This window comes from Aspergillus puulaauensis, chromosome 3 (assembly GCF_016861865.1).
Source record: "Aspergillus puulaauensis MK2 DNA, chromosome 3, nearly complete sequence".
Taxonomy (NCBI): Eukaryota; Fungi; Ascomycota; class Eurotiomycetes; order Eurotiales; family Aspergillaceae; genus Aspergillus; species Aspergillus puulaauensis.
In genome coordinates this window covers 2,603,335-2,625,706 of record NC_054859.1, presented here as the reverse complement: position 1 = coordinate 2,625,706, position 22,372 = coordinate 2,603,335, and the positions used below count along the sequence as shown (strand labels likewise).

At 50.7% G+C, this 22,372-nt stretch overlaps 10 protein-coding genes across 10 annotated transcripts; 6 read left to right on the top strand and 4 right to left on the bottom strand.

Annotated features, from left to right (window-relative positions):
- Positions 1-660: 660 nt before the first annotated feature.
- APUU_31031A (uncharacterized protein) lies at positions 661-1,936 on the top strand (the record flags this gene model as incomplete). Its single annotated transcript, XM_041702190.1, has 3 exons — positions 661-967; positions 1,025-1,271; positions 1,333-1,936. The coding sequence occupies 3 exons, from the start codon at positions 661-663 to the stop codon at positions 1,934-1,936; spliced, it is 1,158 nt and encodes a 385-aa protein (XP_041555000.1).
- Positions 1,937-2,201: 265 nt separating this feature from the next.
- Positions 2,202-3,312, top strand: APUU_31030A (lipase family protein; the record flags this gene model as incomplete). Its single annotated transcript, XM_041702189.1, has 4 exons — positions 2,202-2,274; positions 2,327-2,498; positions 2,571-2,904; positions 2,974-3,312. The coding sequence occupies 4 exons, from the start codon at positions 2,202-2,204 to the stop codon at positions 3,310-3,312; spliced, it is 918 nt and encodes a 305-aa protein (XP_041554999.1).
- A 124-nt stretch (positions 3,313-3,436) lies between these two features.
- APUU_31029A (aldehyde dehydrogenase) lies at positions 3,437-4,933 on the top strand (the record flags this gene model as incomplete). Its single annotated transcript, XM_041702188.1, has 1 exon — positions 3,437-4,933. One exon carries the CDS (start codon positions 3,437-3,439, stop codon positions 4,931-4,933), a length of 1,497 nt encoding a protein of 498 aa, XP_041554998.1.
- Positions 4,934-5,258: 325 nt separating this feature from the next.
- On the top strand, positions 5,259-6,044 carry APUU_31028A (2-deoxyribose-5-phosphate aldolase; the record flags this gene model as incomplete). Its single annotated transcript, XM_041702187.1, has 1 exon — positions 5,259-6,044. The coding sequence occupies one exon, from the start codon at positions 5,259-5,261 to the stop codon at positions 6,042-6,044; it is 786 nt and encodes a 261-aa protein (XP_041554997.1).
- A 199-nt stretch (positions 6,045-6,243) lies between these two features.
- Positions 6,244-8,821, bottom strand: APUU_31027S (transcription factor domain-containing protein; the record flags this gene model as incomplete). The annotated part of the gene is made up of 4 exons (XM_041702186.1): positions 6,244-6,377; positions 6,436-8,359; positions 8,414-8,674; positions 8,735-8,821. 4 exons carry the CDS (start codon positions 8,819-8,821, stop codon positions 6,244-6,246), a joined length of 2,406 nt encoding a protein of 801 aa, XP_041554996.1.
- A 2,167-nt stretch (positions 8,822-10,988) lies between these two features.
- APUU_31026A (uncharacterized protein) lies at positions 10,989-12,631 on the top strand (the record flags this gene model as incomplete). The annotated part of the gene is made up of 2 exons (XM_041702184.1): positions 10,989-11,088; positions 11,154-12,631. The coding sequence occupies 2 exons, from the start codon at positions 10,989-10,991 to the stop codon at positions 12,629-12,631; spliced, it is 1,578 nt and encodes a 525-aa protein (XP_041554995.1).
- Positions 12,632-13,158: 527 nt separating this feature from the next.
- On the top strand, positions 13,159-15,718 carry APUU_31024A (putative G-patch domain protein; the record flags this gene model as incomplete). Its single annotated transcript, XM_041702183.1, has 7 exons — positions 13,159-13,288; positions 13,374-13,687; positions 13,820-13,895; positions 13,948-14,147; positions 14,194-14,254; positions 14,302-14,645; positions 14,690-15,718. The coding sequence occupies 7 exons, from the start codon at positions 13,159-13,161 to the stop codon at positions 15,716-15,718; spliced, it is 2,154 nt and encodes a 717-aa protein (XP_041554994.1).
- Positions 15,719-15,861: 143 nt separating this feature from the next.
- On the bottom strand, positions 15,862-16,473 carry APUU_31025S (uncharacterized protein; the record flags this gene model as incomplete). The annotated part of the gene is made up of 1 exon (XM_041702182.1): positions 15,862-16,473. One exon carries the CDS (start codon positions 16,471-16,473, stop codon positions 15,862-15,864), a length of 612 nt encoding a protein of 203 aa, XP_041554993.1.
- Positions 16,474-16,885: 412 nt separating this feature from the next.
- APUU_31023S (Zn(II)2Cys6 transcription factor domain-containing protein) lies at positions 16,886-18,609 on the bottom strand (the record flags this gene model as incomplete). The annotated part of the gene is made up of 4 exons (XM_041702181.1): positions 16,886-17,632; positions 17,690-17,830; positions 17,879-18,490; positions 18,550-18,609. 4 exons carry the CDS (start codon positions 18,607-18,609, stop codon positions 16,886-16,888), a joined length of 1,560 nt encoding a protein of 519 aa, XP_041554992.1.
- A 512-nt stretch (positions 18,610-19,121) lies between these two features.
- APUU_31022S (DUF3433 domain-containing protein) lies at positions 19,122-21,688 on the bottom strand (the record flags this gene model as incomplete). The annotated part of the gene is made up of 2 exons (XM_041702180.1): positions 19,122-21,562; positions 21,643-21,688. The coding sequence occupies 2 exons, from the start codon at positions 21,686-21,688 to the stop codon at positions 19,122-19,124; spliced, it is 2,487 nt and encodes an 828-aa protein (XP_041554991.1).
- Between the last annotated feature and the right edge of the window lie 684 nt (positions 21,689-22,372).

Below are 22,372 nucleotides of genomic sequence, written 5' to 3'. Positions count from 1 at the left end.
AGAGCAGAATGACAACCGGCCGCGGGCCGCATTAAGTACCTAGGCCGGGCGAGATTAATTCGATGCAGAAGTAGGAAGTGGAGTTGAATTAGAATGGATGGCAAACAGGTGGAGACGGGGATTAATGACTGGAAAGAGAGAGCAGTCGGGCTGTTTGCTTTCTTCTTTTCTGCCTGGAGAGTGAGAATCAGCGATCGACAGTGCCACACCAATCGGTCGTACAGAGTATATTGGCAGGATGAAGCGTGAAACTTGGCGTTAAGGAGTTTGTGCAGAACTTTCGAGATGATTAGATTAGCTTACCATGCCAGAGCTGCGCTAGGGCTATTAGTGGTCCATAAGCCGACGGAATTGAGGGTGCCTAGCTTACAGTGAAATCTCGGCTCCCCCGGGCCCATCATCCATGGAACAAACTGCAGTTTGTGAAGCCGGATGCCACTGCGCCCCTCTGCCGATTGTACCCGGTAAAGCTGCCAGGGGAATCCAGGAAACGGACAGGGACTCCCATGTTTACAACGCGGTTCTTGGATGATGCCATTGCAAATACGAACTCAGAGCAGCGACTGCGGTGTCCATTGGCTGCATTGCCCCATTTAATTACCCGGGATTGTTAAGGTTCGGGCTCCATGCAACAATGAACGCCCACTCGGAGCTTTGGGAATGGCATCCGGCATGCAGCCAACCATTATGGAGTCAGCTTCGGCCTTCCCACGAGCTCCCAACTTCTTGCCGCTCGCCTGTCCTCCTCGTGCCTCCTCATCTCCTCTCTTTCTATCGCCTGGGGAATGGAATGTCGCTCGCTTCTCTCGCGTTACGTGGGGTCTATTGCTGTATACCTATTCGCAGCACACCATGAACAAAGGACTCCAAAACCGCCCGCGGGGCTTTTTTAAGCAGAAGCCTATTCTGCGACTACTGGTCGCGCTCGTCGCACTCTTCTCCTTGGTCCATTTGTTCTCTAAATACCGTACGTCCACTTGGTCTATTCTGAACCTTTCTGAATAGCAACTAACAATTCCCCAAGCCCATGCCACTCTACTTAATAACACACCTCGAGCAACAGTCGGCAAGGTGATGATGATCTACGGCAACAACCCCGTTTACGAGCGCGCAGTCGAGACACACAAGGAGCATTGTCGCCGACTTGGCTATCCTCTCTTCATATTACGGAGAGAAGTCCTCGATGGTGTCTGGAACAAATTGGCGTATCTTATTTCCCTCATAGTACAGGAGTTAGAGAAGCCCGAGCACCAGCGATTGGAGTGGCTATAGTAAGTTGCTCCACAGGCAGCATGATGAGATACACTTAAGCTGACCATTGGGTGCGAGTAGTTGGATCGACAGTGATACAATCCTTATGAATCCCAATATGAGATTGGAAACATTTCTCCCTCCGCCCCATATCACCAACGTGCACATCTTGTTCTCCAGGGACTGGAACGGAATGAATGCTGGGGTCTTTCCGATCCGCGTCCACCCCTGGTCCATACAACTGCTATCTGCGGCCATCGGCTACCCCTATACAAACCCCGAGGAAACTCTCACATGGGCGGAGCAAACGGCCATGGTGAAGCTTTTAGCCGAACGCGACTACTTTGCTCAATCCGCCGTGTATGTGCCTTTGCGGTGGTTCAACGCATACATGCGCTCTCCGGATGGGGAGTCTCTGAATACAGACTCGAACGAAAATCTTCAAGTTCACCCTGGGGATCTCCTAGTCCACTTCCCTGGTACTCCGCGCGAAAGTTTTAACGATACTTTGAGTCCGTATTTGGCCATCGCTGAGCAACATCGAAGCGAATGGGAGGTTTCTCTGGAGAAATCTGGATACGCTCAAGAAACGGCCAGGTTCTGGAGTAAGTACGGTATTGAGCATGGTTTTGAATTGCCGGACGTGCCACGTACCCAGGAAATTTCGCATGCTCGTCGAGTCTAACGCGATGACTATTTTGTATATGATAAAGGAGCGGGTGTTACGATATACTTATAGGTATGAAATAGAGATTAATAAGAATATGACGATACAAGAAGCATTGGTGGCACAACAGCTCGACGTATATATACGCTGGGAGATATGGAGTCTTTGTGTGATACTCTCGCTCGTTGAACTGACCCGGTGTCACGCCAGCACCTGAGTTCCCTGGAGGAACTCCAATGTCAACACTCCTTGCACTGCATCCGCACCGTCAAGATCATCAACCATGCATCTCCTTCTCTTCTTCAGCGCAATATGGCTAGTTCATTGCACTGTTCCTCCGAACCTTACTGGTAGAGGTACGTTGATCTATGGCTCTCGGCCAAACGAGCCCACTGAAATCGGCGATAGAAATCTCTCCTTTGCTCCTCACCGACCTTACCCTTCTCTCCCAGTACTCTGCTGCCGCAAGCTGCAGGGAAAACTTCAACGCTTCTGCTGCTGGGTCTCCTGTGTACTGCGCCGCCGAGTACTGTCCACTCATCGAAGCCGCCAACACAGAGATCCTCTACGCATTCTCTGGGTATATCCACCCTTCCTTCCCACCCCATCAGGAATCGACATGGCTAACACCGATATCTCAACTCACGAATAGCATTCTACCCGGTGATACAACAGGCTATATAGCCGCCGACCACACAAACTCGCTCCTCGTCGTCTCCTTCCGCGACACCATGTCCGACGTAAACCGCAACACTTATCTCGAATTCGGGCAACTAGACATAACCTCCACGTGCCCAGGATGCCGCGCACATAAGGGGTTCTGGTATGCAGCTACGGCTGTAAATAGGGCGTTGAGAAGGTTTATATGGCTTGCGAGGCTTACGCACCCGGGGTATAGACTTGCCGTGACGGGACATAGTCTGGGGGGAGCCATTGCGACGATCTATGCCGTCCATTTGAGGGGGGATCGGATTGGGGTCGATTTGGTTTGATTACTTCCAGCTCCTAGTGCTGTTTCTTTCGGCTGGGTGAGGCTGACTGTGAGGCTACTGTAGTATACGTTCGGCGCGCCTTCGGTTGGGAACTATGCTCTCGCCAATTTCACCACGGAGGGGGAACAGGACCGAGGGACTAACTACCGTGTGACGCATCTAGATGATGAAATCCCGAAGGTGCTGTATCGTGCTTCGAGAGAGCCGGTTCTCAGCTTGTTTATGCCCGAGTATAGCCAGTTGGCACCGGAGTACTGGATTACGTCTACCAATGGGAAGGATGTTGCAGTGGGAGATGTGCAGGTTATCGATGGTGTGAATAGCGAAGAGGGGAACTTGGGCGTAGGATGGGGTAATTTGAAGGATCATTCGTGGTATCTGGGGAGTACGAACGTTTGTTGACTGTTATCAGCTGTCTTATCTGAGACTTTGAGGGGTTAATGCGGGGTTGCGACTATAAGATAAACAACTGACCTTCGTTGAACCCCAAGAAACACTCTATCTAACCAAAGGCCCAGCTATCAAAATGGCAGATATTCCACACATCTCAAGCTGGATCAACGGCCAATACACGCCACCAACCCCAACCACCATCCCAGTCCTCAACCCCGCAACCGAATCTCCCCTCGCAACCATCAATGCAACAGACACCGACACAACTAATGCCATCATCACTTCCTCCTGGACCAACTTCCACTCAGGAATATGGTCCCAAAAAGACCCCAGCGACAGATTCACCATCCTGTCCAAAGCCGCCTCCCTCCTCCGCGCCAACCTTCATGAATTCATCCCCCTCGAAACCGCCCAAACAGGCCGGCCCATCCGCGAGATGCGCACCCAACTCGCCCGCATCCCCGAATGGCTCGACTACTTCGCCTCTCTCGCACGCGTCCACGAAGGCCGCGTAACACCCTTCAAGGGTGCCGTCACAAACACCCTCACCCGCGTCCCGCTCGGCGTTGTCGCCCTCATAACACCATACAACCACCCCCTCCTAATCGCGATGAAGAAAATAGCCGCCGCGCTCGCAGCAGGAAACACAGTCATCGTGAAACCTTCTGAACTCGCGCCGCTCTCAGTCCTGAAACTCGGCCCGCTATTCAAAGAGGCTGGACTCCCAGATGGCACATTGCAGATTGTATCCGGGTATGGCGCGGAGACGGGCAAATGCCTCTGCGAGAGCCCGCAAATCTCGAAGATTGATCTTACTGGCGGGATTGGGACTTATAGGGCTATTGCGCCTATTGCGGCCGTGAATATGGTCCCTGTTACTGCGGAGCTGGGTGGGAAAGCACCCGTGTGTCTGTTTCCGAGTGTGGACATCGAGGTCGCGGTGAAAGCTGCCCTGTTCGCTGGGTTTATAGCCAGCGGGCAGACTTGTGTAACTGGGAGTCGGTTGCTGGTCCATGCGGATATTTACGAGCCGTTTAAGGCATTACTCCAGAGGAGAGTGAAGGCATTAAGGGTCGGCGATCCGACGGACGAAAAGACGCAGATTGGATCCGTTATCTCTGCCGCTGCGGTTGAACGCTGTACGTCGTTTGTCTCGAGGGCCACAGCGGAGGGAGGGAAGATTCTCTGCGGCGGGAACACTACGACGATAAACCCCGAAGGAAAGGGTTTCTTCTTCGAGCCTACAGTCATTGAAACAAGCGCCACCTCTGACCTAGCAAGGAATGAGGTCTTCGGACCTGTCCTCGCGCTGATAAGGTGTGAGTCCGAAGACGAGATCATCCAGATTGCAAACGGTACATCATACGCGCTGGGTGCGTCCGTATGGACGAACGACTTCACGCAGGCCCATCGGGTTGCCGGTAGGATTGAGGCGGGTATTGTCTGGATCAATGGGCATCATTTGAATGACCCGTCGTCGCCTTGGGGAGGGTTTAAAGAGAGTGGCATCGGGAAGGAGAATGGAGCTGAGGCTTATGAGGCCTATACGAAGGTTAAGAGTACGGTGATGAATTATGGGGTTGCACCGGTTTGGTTTGATGATGAGGTTGAGAACGCGAGGTATGGTTGACGGATCTTAAGATGGGTGGGGGAGGTGTATATAGGTTTGTAAGGTCATTGATGCTGTTAGTTAGGGTACGTATAGTGGCGACGGTCCGGTGGGGAAAACAGCCTGTTTTGGTAGCTCTTCCCACCGGAGCAATACTGGGTTTATGGCAATAACCTCCACCGGCCCAGCAACATGAGGAGACTCAAGAATATAAGAAACCGTGAAGGACCTAACTTTGGTTTTATCCCAGATTAACATCGCAATAAATCAAATTCTCTATCCCGACATTCAATATACTGAATTCTTTACTCTTTATCACACCCCAATCAACCCGACACCAACCACAATGGCGCCCAACACCATCAAAGTAACCCTCACCCAACTGGCCAAAATGATCGACCACTCCCTCCTCCACCCAACAATGACAGACGCCGACATTCTCAAGGGCCTCAAAATCTCTCGCGACAACAACGTCGCTACAGCCTGCGTAAAACCATACCTGATCCCACTCGCCAAGAAAGAACTCACCGGCTCAACCGTCAAGGTCTGCCCGGTTATCGGCTTTCCACACGGCAACAGCACCACCGAGATCAAAGTCATCGAGGCCACCGATGCCGCAAAGGCTGGAGGAGCTGAGATCGATATGGTTGTTAATATCGGCAAGGTCCTCGGTGGGGACTGGGAGTATGTTACCAAGGAAATCCGTTTGATCAATGAGGCAGTTGTTGCCAACGGCGCTATACTGAAGGTGATCTTTGAGAACGACTATCTCCAACCAGAGCATATTGCGCGCCTGTGTGTAATCTGCACTGAGATTGGTGTCGCATTTGTTAAGACGTCGACGGGGTACGGGTTTGTGAAGCAGGCGGATGGGTCGTATAACTACAAGGGTGCGACGGTGCGAGATCTAAAGCTGATGCGAGAAAATTCTGGAGAGAAAGTCCAGATCAAGGCCGCTGGGGGTGTGAGGACTCTGGACGACTTGCTGCATGTGATGAGCTTGGGTGTTACGCGCATTGGGGCCACGGCTACCATCGCGATTCTGGAGGATGCTAAGAGTCGTGGTATTGGTGAAGAGCCTGTTGAGGTTGAGTTTAAGCCGATGGAGCAAGGCGAAACTGGTGGTTATTAGAGAAGCCCGGCTTGATATGAGATTGGTTTCTGTGTACTTAATGTTTGGTCGAGTTGTTTTCTTCCATATTTATGGATTTTAAGACCGTTTTCGAAGTATTAATGGCTCCGTGAAACGTAGACAGCCATTGAAAAATCAAGTATTCAATAGGGTGTTCCTGCTTCTGTACGATATAAGGCAAATATATCACCGTCCATTGTCACTCCATCGGTACAGAATTATCTAGCCCCCAAATCCATGCCTGATCAAGAACCGAAAAATCATTTGCAGCTGGCCATTGCGAAGAACTCACAGGTGACCCTTCTTGCAACGGGGAGGGCTGCATTAAGATGGCTAGGTTAGTAATTTGTCAGCTTTCTGAACCTGGAACAGCAGTGACTGTAGAGAATACCTTGGTCAAAGTCATAAATAGCCTGTGATAATGCCGGATCCTCCCCGTATTGAAGGGGCAGGTCACCAGTAAAATTGACGATATCGCCCAAGGTCTCGTTCTCTGCTAGGTCTGAAGGATATTCAGAACCGAGCTGTATATCTGGCTGCTGAGGTGCAGTAGCTGATGCAAGGGTTTGTGGATTATAAGTATTTATTGACTGGTATGCTGCTGTATTGTCACCTGCACTTAGATTCGATGTTTTTGGTGGCTTTTCCACGTCTAAGATAGCGGACAGCTCTTTGTCCATAACGTGTTTAGTAAGTCGCTGGAGAATCTCCAGGCTTTGCGCAGCCACAGGATAGCGATCTTTCAGTCTTGATTGTATGTTGATGAGCCGATGCAGACCACTCTTGGCCATTTGGGATTCCTGGCTTAGGGGCTCAAGACTGCACAAGATCCCTAGTGTTATCCCAGCAGTGAATGTATGTATACCAACAAACGCGCCTGCATAGGTGACTGAAACAAGTTCTGTTATGGGCATCAAAGCAGTTTCTGATGTGTTCAGGGCTGCCTCACGGCATGCCTGTAATGATAAGCGAAAGGGATCAGGGTGTGACTGATTGACGGAAGAGGGTCCGGCATAGTGGCTTATGTCCTTGTCGCTAGCTTTATTCACAAGTTTATACGAAAGAAGTGGTCGATGAACAAGAATCCTAGCATTCTCATATGCAAGCTTGAGAGCCAGCGCTTGTAGTTGAAGAATGTGGGTTTCAAAACGAGGGCCTTTTGCGCTAACATCCTGGTCCAACTCCTCTAATGAGGAATAACTAGTTTCAACGGGCATCCTATTTGATATCTGCAGCTCCGGTGGAACTTGAGCACGCCACGTTTGTAATTCTGCGTCCAACCCGGCCACCTTTTGCACGAGGTGGTGTAGGTCCGTAGTTGAATTGGTTGGGTCCGAAGGTTCCGTTGAGTCCGCACCAATGCGATACAGCTCAGCGAGGGCAGATTTGATCAGGATTGACAACTTCGACATCAAATATTTATAAGAAAGGAGCGTTGTCTTGGTCTGAGATGACTGATTGAATGACCCGGGAGATGGCGCAACTTGCGATCTCGCGGATGGATCCAACAATTCCACGTCACAATCGGCATCTTTAATGCTGTGAGGATACCCATATGACATCGAACAGAAAGTTTCAATCTCATAGATAGCCCACCAGCAACGCTTTCTCGTTTCGTTCTGGTTGCGCCAATTGGCTAGTTGAGACGAGTCTGTTTCCAACCTTGGTAATTTCCGGTGTAGATTTAGGGCTTGAGCAATGCGTAGACCACAGCCACACACAGGCCATGCAAGAGCAGGGGATCCATGGTATAGATAATATGTTCCCAACAAAATGCAAGTTTGGACGGCCTCTAGCGAACCACAGGATAGGATGTCAAGGAGCTTGGCCCTAATAGCAGTAAAAATGCGCTCGCTGAGCTTCGCTACATCAACATCATACGTAGCCAACAGACGCACTCGATAAGTTCCGGCGTATTGTAGGCCGATGGCAATAACCATCAGAAACACACTCACAAAATCTATGTCCTCATTGCGTGGAGCTGATTGGGTACCGCTAGAAGCGTATAAATCCTGCCACCGTTTCCTGAACTCGTCTTGGTGGAATATTAGAATGAACCAATGGGCCCGATCAAAATACGTGTCCACCAGTAAAGAAGCAGTTTCGTGTTTGGGAAGCAATGACTTTAGTTCGGAAAGGGTCGCCCTGGACGATCGAGTTAAGGACCGTCTAGTCTGCAGAGCCACATTGAATCCTGCACCTCTCGTCGGAGATCTTTCTCGTGAGGCGTTAACGTTACTCTCATGTTGTCTTCCACCTGGTATGGCATCTGTTGCCGAGGTTTTGGGCGTAGCTGCGTTATGGAACTCGAATGCCTCGATGGATATTAGCATTTAGTCTATCGATTGTGTTCAGGTTAGTTTACTTACCCCATCAACCAGGGCCATAGTCGAGCTTGATTTCCATGAGCCGCCATCAACATTGGAAACAACATTCCCAACCCTATTATTACTAGAATTGCTCCGCTCCGGTGGTGAACTGGTAGGCTCGGGTTCAGCGACGCGAGCCTTCTTAGAAGGTCTTCGGGGTGAGCCTGTCTGCGGACAGTACGGCTTCCACTCCCCAGTTCCAGACGGTAAACACTCCACCCCAGTTCTAGAGCATGGTACGCATGGACGTTGCGTGTCACACTAGATTGCTTCAGTTGAGTTGAACACCTACCCATGGACGACTGTATGCGGACGGCGTACCTTGAGTTTCTGTCGGCGACAGCGCTGGCATGCCCTTGTCACCTTCCTGCGGGGACCATTGTGGCCCCTTGTCACTCTACTCTCCATTTCCGACCCATTGCTGAACTGTAGTCCTTGATAGTGGAAGCGATGGAGCTCGGGATTCCACTCTGAGCAGTCCGGTAATGACGCCACGTGATTAATTACCACGTGATTCCATGGTTACAAATTGTGGCAGGCAAGTATTTTAAAATCCATCCCATTGCATCCGGTGGGTTAGTCTAGGAACATATTCAGAATTATCTCTAATAGAGCTCTTATCAAGACCAATATTTCACTGGTTTGTTGCTGAGCTGCATCGGTATTCGCAGTGAAAACAGGCTGGTTGAGTATAGTAAGTATGAAGTATAAGAATATATTGCTTGCTTCCCGTGGACATTTATGTTGGCATATAATGCAATTAGAAAGACGGCCTAATGCTGCTAGTGGTTTTATGGTGGAACAGTATTTCGATAATTTACCACACCAAGATTTCCAACTTTCTTCTATCTCAATGGAAGCACTTAGAAGTACTACTATCAAAGACCCGAAAGAGAATGGGCCGTTGAATATCACCTCAGCCTCCCACCAGCCCTAACCACACTAGTTAATCCAAACAAGGCCTCGCCAGTATGGGATTTGCATGGGGGTTTTCGGTTCTATTGCGAAGATCATTACTATCTATGCGGATATTACTGTCGGAGGTGGCATTTTTGTCTGGTTCTGTGGCACTATTTGGATTGCCGTGGTGAGGGTTGGCTTCTCTGGAGACGCGGAGTCGAATCGCAGCAACAGCTCGAAGAATGACCTCAGGATGGAGCAACTTGGTAACTATAGTTGGTTTTCCTTCTAGTATCAAATAACTGCCCATAACTTATGTGTAACACAGTCGTGGAGTTTCTCTCGGTCCTTTCCAGCACACTTTTTTCCATTTCAATACGTAGTGCAGAATGTTGACTTTCTGGAATATCCGCGGAGACCCGAATTATCCCAAATTCTTGTTCAAAATCCTTAGCATTCAGACCACCAAGGTGGCTATATACAGTGGTTAGCCTTTTGCTCCGGAGGAATGAGCCGGTTGGCATTCAGATAAAAGCTGTCAGAAACAGCACAAAGCAGTCCATACTTAATTGTAGAGAAGCCAGACCCGCGCTGCTTGGGCATGATGTTGGAGGGCCCCTCCGGAGGAGACCAATGGCTTCGTCGCTCTCTCCAGGGGTCGAAAAATCTCCAGACTTGTCGACGATGTTTCCTCTTGCACGGCTTTCAGGACTTGCGAACTCCGAGTACACTCACACCTTCTATGGATACCGTCGGGAAATACCGTCGGGAACATCCCTGGCAGCGAAACTCTAGTCACTGCCTATAGCCTTATGTCCTGGGCCCAGTGGTCGTTCAAGGCCCATGCGGGGAAATTGTGAATGAAAGGAGGGCTGGCAATCATCATCGAGTCGGTGTCTTGAGGTTGTGAAGTGGGCGGTCCGCAAACGGCAATGGCAACAATCACCAGATGGACTTAAGAACCAGGGTGATTCGCCAATGGTGTTCATGCCCGGTAATAAGTCAACCGAAACTGGATTCTGCTGTCGATCATATTAGCAGAGTTCAATAACGAGTCACTTGCTCTTTGACAAGATGGGACCAGGGGCCAAACCAAGCGTGTCCGAGTCTTTGCATCGGTCCTTGGCATGCTGCATATCTTCTTTGTTGAGATGAATCTTGATCTGCTTCAGGAAACGCCCTGTGGAACTGAAACAATAACTTTGGGTGGTACAGCGGGGCTTCCATTGTGTGTTCTTTCAACGGCCCTGGGATGGACTGCAGGGATATTCCATTCACCCTTAGGCAGTCGAGAGATGGGTGTTGGAGAAAAACACCTCATCCTTGAGAGTCTTTTAATTCACTCGTTATAATGGTAAATACCGCAGGGTTAGTGATTGGTCGCTACACAGGCCTTCCCCCTCAGTAAACAACAAAGCTTGATGCTTCATGCGCTTGGTGCACTCTCAAGCCTTCCTTCATTCACTTCACACTTCACCCCAGAGTTTTCACTTGCTTGAGGTTTTCTTTTCTCTCTCGACGCCTTCTCGCTGTTGTTGTCTATAAAGATGTCCCTGTTTCTGTCTTTTCTTTCTCCCCAACACATCATTCTCTCTCATCCGTCTTTACTCCTCAACCTCATCCACCATCTCACTCATATACTGGTATCCTTCCGATATATCGAAACACCCCTACCATGAAGGCCTACGCGCTGCTCGTCTTCCTCGTGTCTCTGGCTGTGGCCGAGATTACCGGGGTCTCCTCTTCCAACAATCCTGGTGATGTTGGAAACACTGGTATGTTCAACCTACGCTGCTTCCTTCCGATAGACCCAAGGCTAACACAATCCTGCTCCTCTTAGACTTCCATTCTGAACTTCTCAAGCGTACTGGCAACGGAAAGGTCTGCGGTAACCAGGGCGAATGTGGCCAGGGTTTCTTCTGTCTCATGTTCTGGTGCATCGATGACGACCCTGCACTCTTCCCTGATGTCCTATGTCGCTCGAACTACCACTGCAAAGACAAAGGCGACGGATATTACTGCTTAAACGGCCTATGTGCCCCTCCCAAATCCGCTCCTGTCGATCAGCCATCATGCAAGTCCGACAGCGATTGCGAGGGCAACAACTCCAAATGTGAAGAAAACCTCTGCATCGATGATAACCTTACTATGACGGCCCCAGATATCAGCGACCCAAACTGCAAGAGTGACTCTGACTGTGATGGAGGTCAATGCCTGAACGGGATATGCCTGGCACGCTCTCGCACCAAGATGCGGTTCGCTCGTCGCTCTCCTCAACTGATCTGCCACAACGATCAAGAATGCACCGGCACTGATGGAACCCCTGGGTACTGTACTTCTACTGGAATCTGTGTGGCTGATCCTCCCCACAAGCTCGCCGCTCGCTCTCCTCAACTGATCTGCCACAATGATCAGGAGTGCACCGGCACTGATGGAACCCCAGGGTACTGCACTCCTAGTGGAATCTGTGTGGCTGACCCTCCCCGCAAGCTCGACACTCGCTCTCCCCAACTGATCTGCCACAATGATCAGGAATGCACCGGCACCGATGGAACGCCTGGGTACTGCACTCCTAGTGGAATCTGTGTGGCTGACCCTCCCCGCAAGCTCGACACTCGCTCTCCCCAACTGATCTGCCACAATGATCAGGAATGCACCGGCACCGATGGAACGCCTGGGTACTGCACTCCTAGTGGAATCTGTGTGGCTGACCCTCCCCGGAAACTTGCACGCTCGCCTCAACTGATCTGCCACAATGATCAGGAATGCACCGGCACCGATGGAACGCCTGGGTACTGCACTCCTAGTGGAATCTGTGTGGCTGACCCTCCCCGCAAGCTCGACGCTCGCTCTCCCCAACTGATCTGCCACAATGACCAGGAATGCACCGGTACTGATGGAACCCCGGGGTACTGCACTTCTACTGGGATCTGTGTGGCTGACCCTCCCCAGAAACTTGCACGCTCGCCTCAACTGATCTGCCACAATGACCAGGAGTGCACCGGCACTGATGGAACCCCGGGGTACTGCACTTCTACTGGGATCTGCGTGGCTGACCCTCCCCGCAAGCTTATTCGTTCTCCTCAACTGATCTGCCACAACGATCAAGAATGCACCGGTACTGATGGAACCCCGGGGTACTGCACTTCTACTGGGATCTGCGTGGCTGACCCTCCCCGGAAACTTGCACGCTCGCCTCAACTGATCTGCCACAATGACCAGGAGTGTACCGGCACTGATGGAACCCCGGGGTACTGTACTTCTACTGGCATCTGTGTGGCTGACCCCCCTCGCAAGCTCACTCGTTCCCTCATTTGATGCGATTCCAGCTTCCTCCGAAGTTGCAATTGGATCTCGTTGCCATTTAAATGCATGCATTCCGGCTAACTCGGCGTGGAATGGGTTAGACAAAGGCGCGATATGTACTTGAAATGGTTTCTTATTAGTGAAAAAGTCCGTCTTTCTCTTGCCAGCTAACCCGATAAAATTGACATTATTCTCATTGTTCATGGTTCGTTTCTTTTAAGGCTTCGTAGTAGTAGTACATTTCGAGTAGGCTTCGACAGAAGCACATACAACCCCGCTCGAACTTTCCTGGGTTGCATTATAAGCTCTGTAGACGCCATGTTATGTTTTCCGGTGTTTATAGCATACCTTACCTATAGCTGCTGCGAACGGAACGTTGGATGATTGGGCATTGCAGGGCTAAGGGCGATGATGTTGAGGTCCTTACAAGGCGGTGTGATTTTGCCGGATAAGCTTGTTTCGTCTCCAGCTTTCATGGACGATCGCCTTCCTTCATCCTCGCGTGTTCTTGTTCCTTTCCCCCCAAATGTTCGTTCATCATGTCTCATATTCGACCAGAAGATGCCAGGTACCCTCCTGGTCCTCCTTCTCGACCGTTTCCTCGCAGGGACGATAAGGACGGCCGCATGTATGACGACAATTCTCCAACCCGTTCTCGCTCACCTGGCGGTACATACAACCTCCCCGCATATAATTTTCAACAATGTTACGAGCAATACTAGAACAGGACTGACTCACTTTCTACAATTTACAGGTCCTTCCCGTACTCCCCCTCGACGCCCCGCGGCTGACAGGAGACACGACTACCCCCGAGACCATTCCGACTCTAGATCCCGATACCGAAGTCGAGACCTCGAAGAGCCCCGACGGCGGTCCTCGCGGTCACCCCCTCGACGACCACGGCACGGTTACCGCGACCGCGATCGCGAAGGTTATCGCTCGCGCAGTCGAAGTCGAAGTTACAGTCGCAGTCGAAGCCGGAGCCCGCGGCGCGGTCGACCACATTATGGACAAGAAAGTAGAGAGGTTATGATGGACGGTTTACCGGTGGACATGGCGGAAGAAGACGTTGGGCAACTCCTTCCCTCCCTTTTTGTCCCATTGATCTCTTTGGTCCCATGAATTTGGGGCCCCAGAGTTGCGCTGCATGGTACAAAGCTTTCGTTATGGCAAGAGGCTGAGTGTCGACATGATCAACAGATTTCGCAAGAATTGAAAGAATTCTACTATATCGAGGGCTTGGAGGAAGTCCGTGTCATTCGCGATCGACAAACTAGTAAGTGTTTGGCATGGCTTGTATGATTTTTGCTGTTTCTGACGCCCCGCAGAAATATCTCGCCAGTTGGGCTTTCTTCGATTCCGAAGTCAGAACCACTCCCGTTCCTTTGTTGAACAGAATTTCCCAACGATATACTTGTGCGGACCGAGTGCGCAGGACGATCGCGGCACCCCAGTGCGCATCGCGTACAGCCGGGAAAGGGAGGACCGCGCTAAAGCTAGGGCTGAAGGAGACTGGACATGCATGATGGTTGGTAGTATCACTTCTCCACGACAATCAAAATCTGACGAGCTAGTGCGCTATTGTCAACTATTCCACCCGAAATAAGTGTTTCCGATGCCAAGCACCACGACCAGGTATGTTGCTAAAGTTTATTGATGATCTGTCAGCTAACATCATCTAGACGCCGGACCCGCCGGCCCTCCAGGCATAGCTGCTGCGTCTCGAGTAGACAATCACGGTGACAATGATGCTGCACCGGATAATCAATCCTCTCAGTTCCTGCTTTTCCGGGGGCTTGAAACTTCAGTAACCGAAGAGCTCTTGGCCAAGGGTGTCGCCAAGCTCTATCGTCCGAACTCGGAAGGCACGCCAGGTAACCAGAAGAAAGGTGCGAAAGTGGCTTCGACCACTGGCGACTCGAACCTAGGAGCTCGCGATGGCTCAATACGGCGTGTGCTGCTAGTACGAGACCGCAGAAGTAACGAGAGCTGGCGGTATGGGTTCGCAGAATTTGCTACGATTCAGGTATGCCGTTTTAGGTTGATAGTATTCCGAGCTAACAAGTATAGGATGCGCAAGCGGCTGTTTCACGGCTTCACTCATTTGAGAAATTTACAATATCATCCCGACCAGTGATGGTTAGCTACATTCACGCGGGTGTTTTCGTGCCGGTCATGAACCCGACTGCGAGTACCGAAAGATTTACTTTCAGTCCTCTAAGTAACCCAGCCATGAAGCTCATGTACTGGGATGAGGACGCATATGTGAATGAGCTTACAGTATCAACCGACTCAGAACCCCAGCAAGCGCCGAAAAACGATAAGCCGGCGGGCCAGTCGGAGGCGAAATCCAAAGAGGCAGCTGATAAAGCGAAGAAGCGAAAAGCCGATCCCGCATCCAGCGCCGCCGGAGCTAAAAAGATGGCAATGCCGTCTCATCTTCAGTTCTGGAGCAACCGCCATGCAGAATTACACGGCATCCAAAAGAAGGATACCGACGACCAAGCCGCTGGAGAGCAAAACTCGCCCGATACAGCCGCTCCGCCGCGTCAGTCGTACGCCGATCCCAATCGGAATTGTTGCTATCTCTGCATGCGACAATTCAAGGCTACGGCAGAAGTCAACCGTCACGAGCGATTGAGCCAGCTCCACCGCGGTAACCTGCAGAAAGAGGAGCTCGTCACCAAAGCCACAAACAAGCTCATAAAGCACGGTATCATTCCACAACCACCCGAATACCGAGACCGCGCGCGCGAGCGTCGCAAGGCTTTCGGTCGCTCCAAAAACACAGCAACGGTAAAACCGGCCCCGGCTGTGGAACGCGAGCCATCACCGCCAGCGGAAGCCACATCAAAGGGCGCCTCGCTGCTCAGCAAAATGGGCTGGTCTGCGGGCACCGGACTAGGCGCACAAGGTACAGGAATGACAGCTCCCATTACAACAGAAGTCTACGCGCAGGGTGTCGGGTTAGGGGCACAAGGCGGCAAACTCGGCGAAGCCAGCGAGGAGGCCGCCCGCAACACTCGCGGCCGATACGACGAGTTTCTGGAGAAGACAAGACAGACAGCGCGAAACCGATACGACCAAATGGGCAAGTGATAGGAGAGTGTGTGTATGTATAATAACCGGCCAAATACCATGGCAACAAACCCGAACCAATATCATACAGTTGTGGTTTTAATATCCACCTCATTTTCCACGAATATATGCATCCGTCTAAGTGCTTCTTTAAAATAATACCCTCACGTAGACTTCTCCCCTTCCCCGCCTGACGTATCATTTAGATCCTTCAACTTGTCCCCCTCGATTTTCTTCCCCAAATACCGCATCACCCAAGCCTCAACCTCCTTCTCCATTTCCTCGTCCGTCTTATTAGACTCCCCGTCCCCCTGTGCCATGCTCTTCTTCACATAAGTCCTCATATCCTCAATCCCATTAATCCCCATCGCCCAAAGAACCCCGCCACTAGCCATCATGCCAAAACTTAGCACATTCACCGTGGCCAGATGCAAGGCCTCGAATGCCTCCATCCCGCCATTGACTTCGGGCTTGTGGTATACCGAGGTTGTGTAGAAGGGCGGGATCATGGCCTTGAAGCGACGGTTTAGGGCGCGCCGAGTCGTGAGGAGGGAGAGGGTGAAGAAGAGCGCGCCGCCTAAAAAGAGCTTTGTGTTTGTTTGCGGCGTCCAGAGTTTGGGGAGGTCGTCGGTGTCTGTCTTGGGTTTGTTTTGCGGGGGCTGTTGTTGAGACTCTTTGGCTTGTGGTGGTGGTGTCGGCGTTGTTGATGGTGTGGATTCTGCGTCGGAGGGTTTGGGGGTTGGGTTTGAGCGGAACCAGGAGAAGAGGTCGACCATTTTGCTCGTCTTTTGTCTAAGGGTATTTTTTGGGGGGGTAGTTATTGGTCTTCGAATCGCAGCTATTTGCACGGTCTCCTGCCGTTGGGAGTATGAGGTGCGGAGGCGGAAATAGGATGAGGATCGTAGGGTGGCGAACGAACAAGTAGACAGATTTTACAGACATGCGATTCGCAAAATCAATTCTGCGCAATGGAACAATGAAGATGTAGGCTGGAGTTTGGAACAGATTGAGAAGCTGACGAGGTACTTTGGGATGCGGAGATTTAGGTCACGTGCGCTGACCCGGTGATAAGGCACTCAACCGGGAGTTAAGCATGTTCCTCCGTAAATACACACAGATTGGAATAAAACTCTGTAGTTCTTCTGATTAGATATTATTAAATGTATATGGTAAAGTATATTTCCATGGTCAATGCTGTATAAGTCCCGTCGTATATATGCGATGAATCCGCAGCACCTGCCCCTTAGCCCAGTCTACCATATCCTCCGGTAGGTTCTCCATTGAGCAGAGGCTCTCCAAAGAAGGTCTGATAAACCATCCTCCTACAAAGGGTGCCATGTGTTGAGGCGATTGTTTTGCTTCCCCTGTCGCCGAAGGATACTGGACCCGCTCGTCGGTAATCTGCATGGATCCCGTTTGGCTGCCCAGGTAAAACGGCACGCTTGCACAGATGTCCGTCGCAAGGGTACGAATAGTGGCTATAGTAGATTCCAAATCCTCCACGCGACTAGGCAATAGGCATAAGCAGCGGAATATGATGTTTAGCACCGTGAGTCTAAAGGTGCGGTAGTTGTCCCATGTCTCTGCAACCCAGAGGTCAACATAGCAGTCGCACCGGCCCTGGTAAGCACCCGCTTCCCGGACAGACTGAGGCAGGAATGTGGCGCGGATCGGCTCCCAGTGTTTGGGTAAGGATTGAGTCCAGGCTATAAACTGGTCATCGATATTGCGGGCGTCGGAAAGAAGAGTCTCAACTTCGTCCAGGTTCGTTACATCTGCGCAAGCAGAGAATTTCATCCAGCGCTCTCGCAAGTTTACCAAAGCTGTAGAGATCGTCATCAGTCGCGAAGACGCCAACTCCGGAATGCAAGGTGAAAATGGCCAGACTTCGGGTGTTCGAAGCAACGGCAAAGATCCATCGATGGCAGAAAATACCTGGTTGGTCAGCTCACTTGGATGCAAAGGTACAAAGGTAACAAGGATGGGGCTTACGATCTCTCCTTGGATTGCATTGGTCAGCGTGTCCGATAAAGCCGAGGATCGCCGTTCTGGTCTACAGGTGTTTATCAGAGCAATCGCGCCTCGCAAATGGTGTTTAGGCGAAGGCTTGTTCTCTTTGATAGAAATAAATTCCTAGGCCGTTAGTCCATACATCCCCCAACAACTCATTCGAATACTCACTTCATAAATATAAAGCAGCATCAACGTCATTAAAATATCATCATAGTTTTGTTCAATATTGCCCTGCAGCGCAAGGCGAGTAAGAGATAGTGCCTTTCCAAAACACTGCTGCGCAGACCGGAGCAAGCTCTCCTGTCGAGTCCAGGCGGCAACTCCAAAATAAGCCACTGCCAGTGAGCTCATGCGCAAGGCCGAACCAAACGGAGCAGCCCCATATAACTGGGGAAGGAATTCCATCGAGCCCGCTCGTATTAACGGGTCTCTAGGTGTGTAAATGTACGAATTGAAGAACAAAGCGGTTACTGTCTCTTCCATGGGCAGGTACAGACCACCAGGAACCTGCGGAGAGATGATGGGACCCGATGTCACGGGGTAGAATGGTTGAGGTGAAAGCTCAGAACTAGGTGAATTTGAACTTGAACTTGGATCTGGCCTCGCATCTACCTCGTCACGTTTGGGGAGGGATTGCGCGGTTGAAGCACTCGCTGTATTTCCACTCCTGCGGTTGAATGCTTTCTGAGGTCGCAACACCACGTCTAGTGGGTGCGGATACCCCGGGCACACTCGGCCTGAGCGAGTGCAGGCATTGCAATGGGGGCGCGTCTCATCGCACTGATTGAAAAAATTAGCAATGCCAAGGATAACGAATTGGATGGGATTTGGTTGGTTACTTTGATGCGTCTGGAGCGGCATGTCTGACAGCCAGTACTAGGCCTTCCGGGGTACACCATTCTAGTGCGAAACGTTGAGTAACGTATGACAAAAGCGATCAATTAATGGACCCAGTCCATTATCAATGGACTTCATATGGACTACGGATCTTTGCTTGCTCTAGCTAAAGGGAAGTGAATCGATGACTCGTAATTCTCCATTAAAAGCAGCCTAAACCACGTGGCTTCACGTGGTGTAAGCAAACAACGTGACTGCAGCAGCCCTAAGAAGCCGTAACAGGACCACCCCATCGCAGACGGGAGGGAGGCAGTGCATACATCAAAGTGGAGTATGGGCACAGATAAACAGAAAGAAAATTCTCTTTGCGGATTTGGATAACACCATGCTATGCTAAGTACAGGATAATGCAACTTATAAGCCGCAAACAAGAGGGGAAAAAAGAAACATCATGGAACAACATGTAAAGCATCATAACCATACATCATTATCATTATGCTCGTCAACATAGAATAAATCTATTCGTCGCAGTCTCACCATAAACCCATCGCTCATATCTCACAAAATAAACGCATTATTTCATCGATCCGGTAGTAATGAGCATATCAGCACGGCCCGGTCGACTATACCGATCAATGCCTAGGTGCTCCCTACCATCGCGTCCCACGTAAATCCCAAAGCCATACTTGGGATAATCCTTGTCACCTGGTGGAGTAATGACAAGCCTTGTGACAAGGTCTGTTTTGCTACGCGGCTCCCGCAACAGCTTATCCGAAAGCAAAGGGCTTTGGTAGAGGAAGCTCATCTGATCAGCAAGGGTGCTGATGTCGTGCGGCAGATAGCGATGACGTCCAGGCCAAGTAGCCAGAAAAGAAACCATGTAGACGGCGCAGAACCCAACAATGGCGTAGAAAGCAGGCATTACAGATGCAATCTTGATCTCATTTCCTGGGTAGGTAAGCGCGATAAAGACGCCGCCGGCCAGAATTGGAATAGCTCCAGAGACAATGCTCATCAGAGAGATCCAGGCTACCTTGTAATGCTTGTTGATGAGCGCCGTGATAGTGACTTGAAAAGGTAGGAGAGACGAATATGACAGCAATAGGCTCTGCTCTGCCGAGGCCCCTTGGGGGGAAGAAAGCATGACGTATGGCTGTAGTGCACGAAAGTAGAAATCGATATGCTGCCATGCAAGAAATAGCAAATTCCCAATTAGGGCCGGAATGAAGCTGTACAGGAAGTTGGAGGAGGAAAAGGCGCTTATTGATGGTCGAGTTGGTAAGTGTGGTTTAAACCCTCCTTCGACACCGTTGCGAACGAAGCTAACAACGACAAACGCAATAAACAGCGCACAGATGATAACTGTCCAAACAACAACAGCGGTCTTTCGGAGGAACCATGGAGTCCATCGGTAACGGATTTTCGGTGAATACAGCTCCTTAGAGTCTTCGTTTCCATATGCGTTTTGCTTTTCGGCATCAAAGGAAACTTTTGAGATATTTTCTCGACGGCGTTTCCGCACAATATGCAGGGAAGGATTTCCAACCGTTCCACCAACCTCTCCAATTCCGTAGAAAACCTCTGGATGACGTCCTTGGGATAGCTTCCAATAACCCAGTCGAAGCTTTCTCGGCTTCAATGCTTCGTCAACATTGGTGTCAGTCTCCGTACCTTCAAATTCAGGTAGAACATTTGAACGCTGGATAATGGTGATTAAGTCGGCAAGGCAGACAGGGTCCCACATCAACCCCGACCACGTCCGTAGAAATCGGATCATCAGCGAAATTAGTCCTAATGCGAGCAAGCTGTAAACTGCTACCAATACCCAGCCGACTGCCGTCACTGCAGCCCAGCGCCATGATCCTTCACCACCTATAACAAACCACTTAACTTGGTAGAGACAGCCAAGTAGTGGCACCGCGATGAAGTTGGAAAGCCATATAGTGAATAACGAAAAACCTACCAACGCCTCGCCATGAATGAAATGCGACAGATCCGGAAGTAAGAAATTTTTTGGCACAATCGATAGGCCCTGTAAAACCTTTTTAAAAGGCCTCTCGGATCCCATTATCGCGAAAGGTATTATGCGATAAACTGCAGCTTGGATGACAAATGTCAAAATGGAAATGAAAATCCCCAGAATTTGAGGGAGAAATTCAACAACAAAGTACCGCGAACCGCCTCGACCATCGTACCCCCAGAAGCCCTGGTGATCTTGAGACCAGACATTGCTAAATGCAATGCCAGTAATCATCAGCAGAACGCAGACGATTGCTATGCCCAATGCCCATGGTCGAAGTACAGCAGGTACAAAATCCAGCGGTGGGTATATTAAGTTCCCTTCTGGCGGGTCAACTGCAACAAATGCCTCCGGGTCAACAGAAGCCTGAGGATCTCTCTCTGGTGGCCATTGCTGCTGCTGCGGCTGCTGCAGTGCCGGTGTCGGGGCACGGACAAAATGGCCCAACCCGCCATCCCAGACCAAGCGCTCAGTTGGAGTCGACCCAAATTCACTTTCGGTCGACTTCCTTGGTTCCTCCTCTTCTCCTTCCCTGGTGAGCTGATTGATAGCGAAGCGAATGTACGGCGAGTCATCGTTCCCAGGAGTCGGTCCTCGGCCCGCATAACTGTCTGTCGGACGCTCTCCACCAGCCCCGTCCAAGGATAAACTGGGATTTGGATTTGCATTCTTGTTCTCGGTCGACTGCGTTGCGCTATCAATCTGGGTCACATGGGTTTCACGCTGCTCGGCTGGTATATCCCGGTTCTGTTCTGCTCTCGGGACAGGAACGGGAGGGGCTAGCAGGGTCCGAGACACGGTGGGCGATGAGGTCCGCGATACGGGATGTGAATTTGGTGTTGCATATCGCACTACGGTCGCTCGACTTCTGCTGCTGGCGCCACTCGCACCACTCGTTGACCGTGTTGTAGGTGTGTGGTTGGAGAGCGAGTAGTAGTCGTCCGAAGCGGCCGCAGACTGTTGCGACTCGGAGCGAAGTAGTTGCGGTCTGCTTGCTGCGGAGTGTAAGTTAAGAGACCCATGTTGATTTCAATATACTTCGGATAAAAGTAGTAAGTAGGATAGAGTTACTCACAGCTGACTGTTCTCAAGCTCACATTCCCAGCTCCCGGAGCAAGCATAGCGGCGGGGTTGGCCGAGGAATGTATACTGCAGCAAGCTTCACTTGCAGTAATCCAGATACATTCCCAGGATGTAGGGTATGTTCTTGATTACGACGAGCCGAATAGATGAAAACTCAATTGGCAATAGCCGAGAGAATGCGAAGAGAGGACGAGGCTCGTGTTGCTGGGGTCGAAAGCGAGAAGGCTGGCTTATGGGTGCGTTTGCCAGCCCCCTCCAAGCCCAGCCACCCACCAACGAGCCCGACATGGAAACGAGGCGAATAGGACTGAAAGCCACCGATGTTTAACATGGGCTCCGATTATTGGAGATTAGACTGAGACGGCCATGACGTGGTTGGACCGTTAAAGCTTAATTGTTGGGTTTTGCTTCTGGGTGTTGAGTTGGCAGAAGTTGGCCGAGGCAAGGAGACGAAGCTCGCCATTGCGGCCCAAGATGCAGCGTCACTGCAGACCACCTTTTGAGGCTGAACAGTATTTTCTAACGTTGGATCTGATATTCAAGTGTCTAAGCAGTATATATTAAGCTATGAAATTATCCCCGTCGTATGTACTGCGCTTCCGATCCATGCTGAGGTTCAATAACGAACGGTAACTCTATGCTAGTCCTCTTCAATGCAAATGCTGCTGGATTCTCGTATTAACGATGATGGAAAAAGAAAAGAAAAGAAAATCATGCAATGC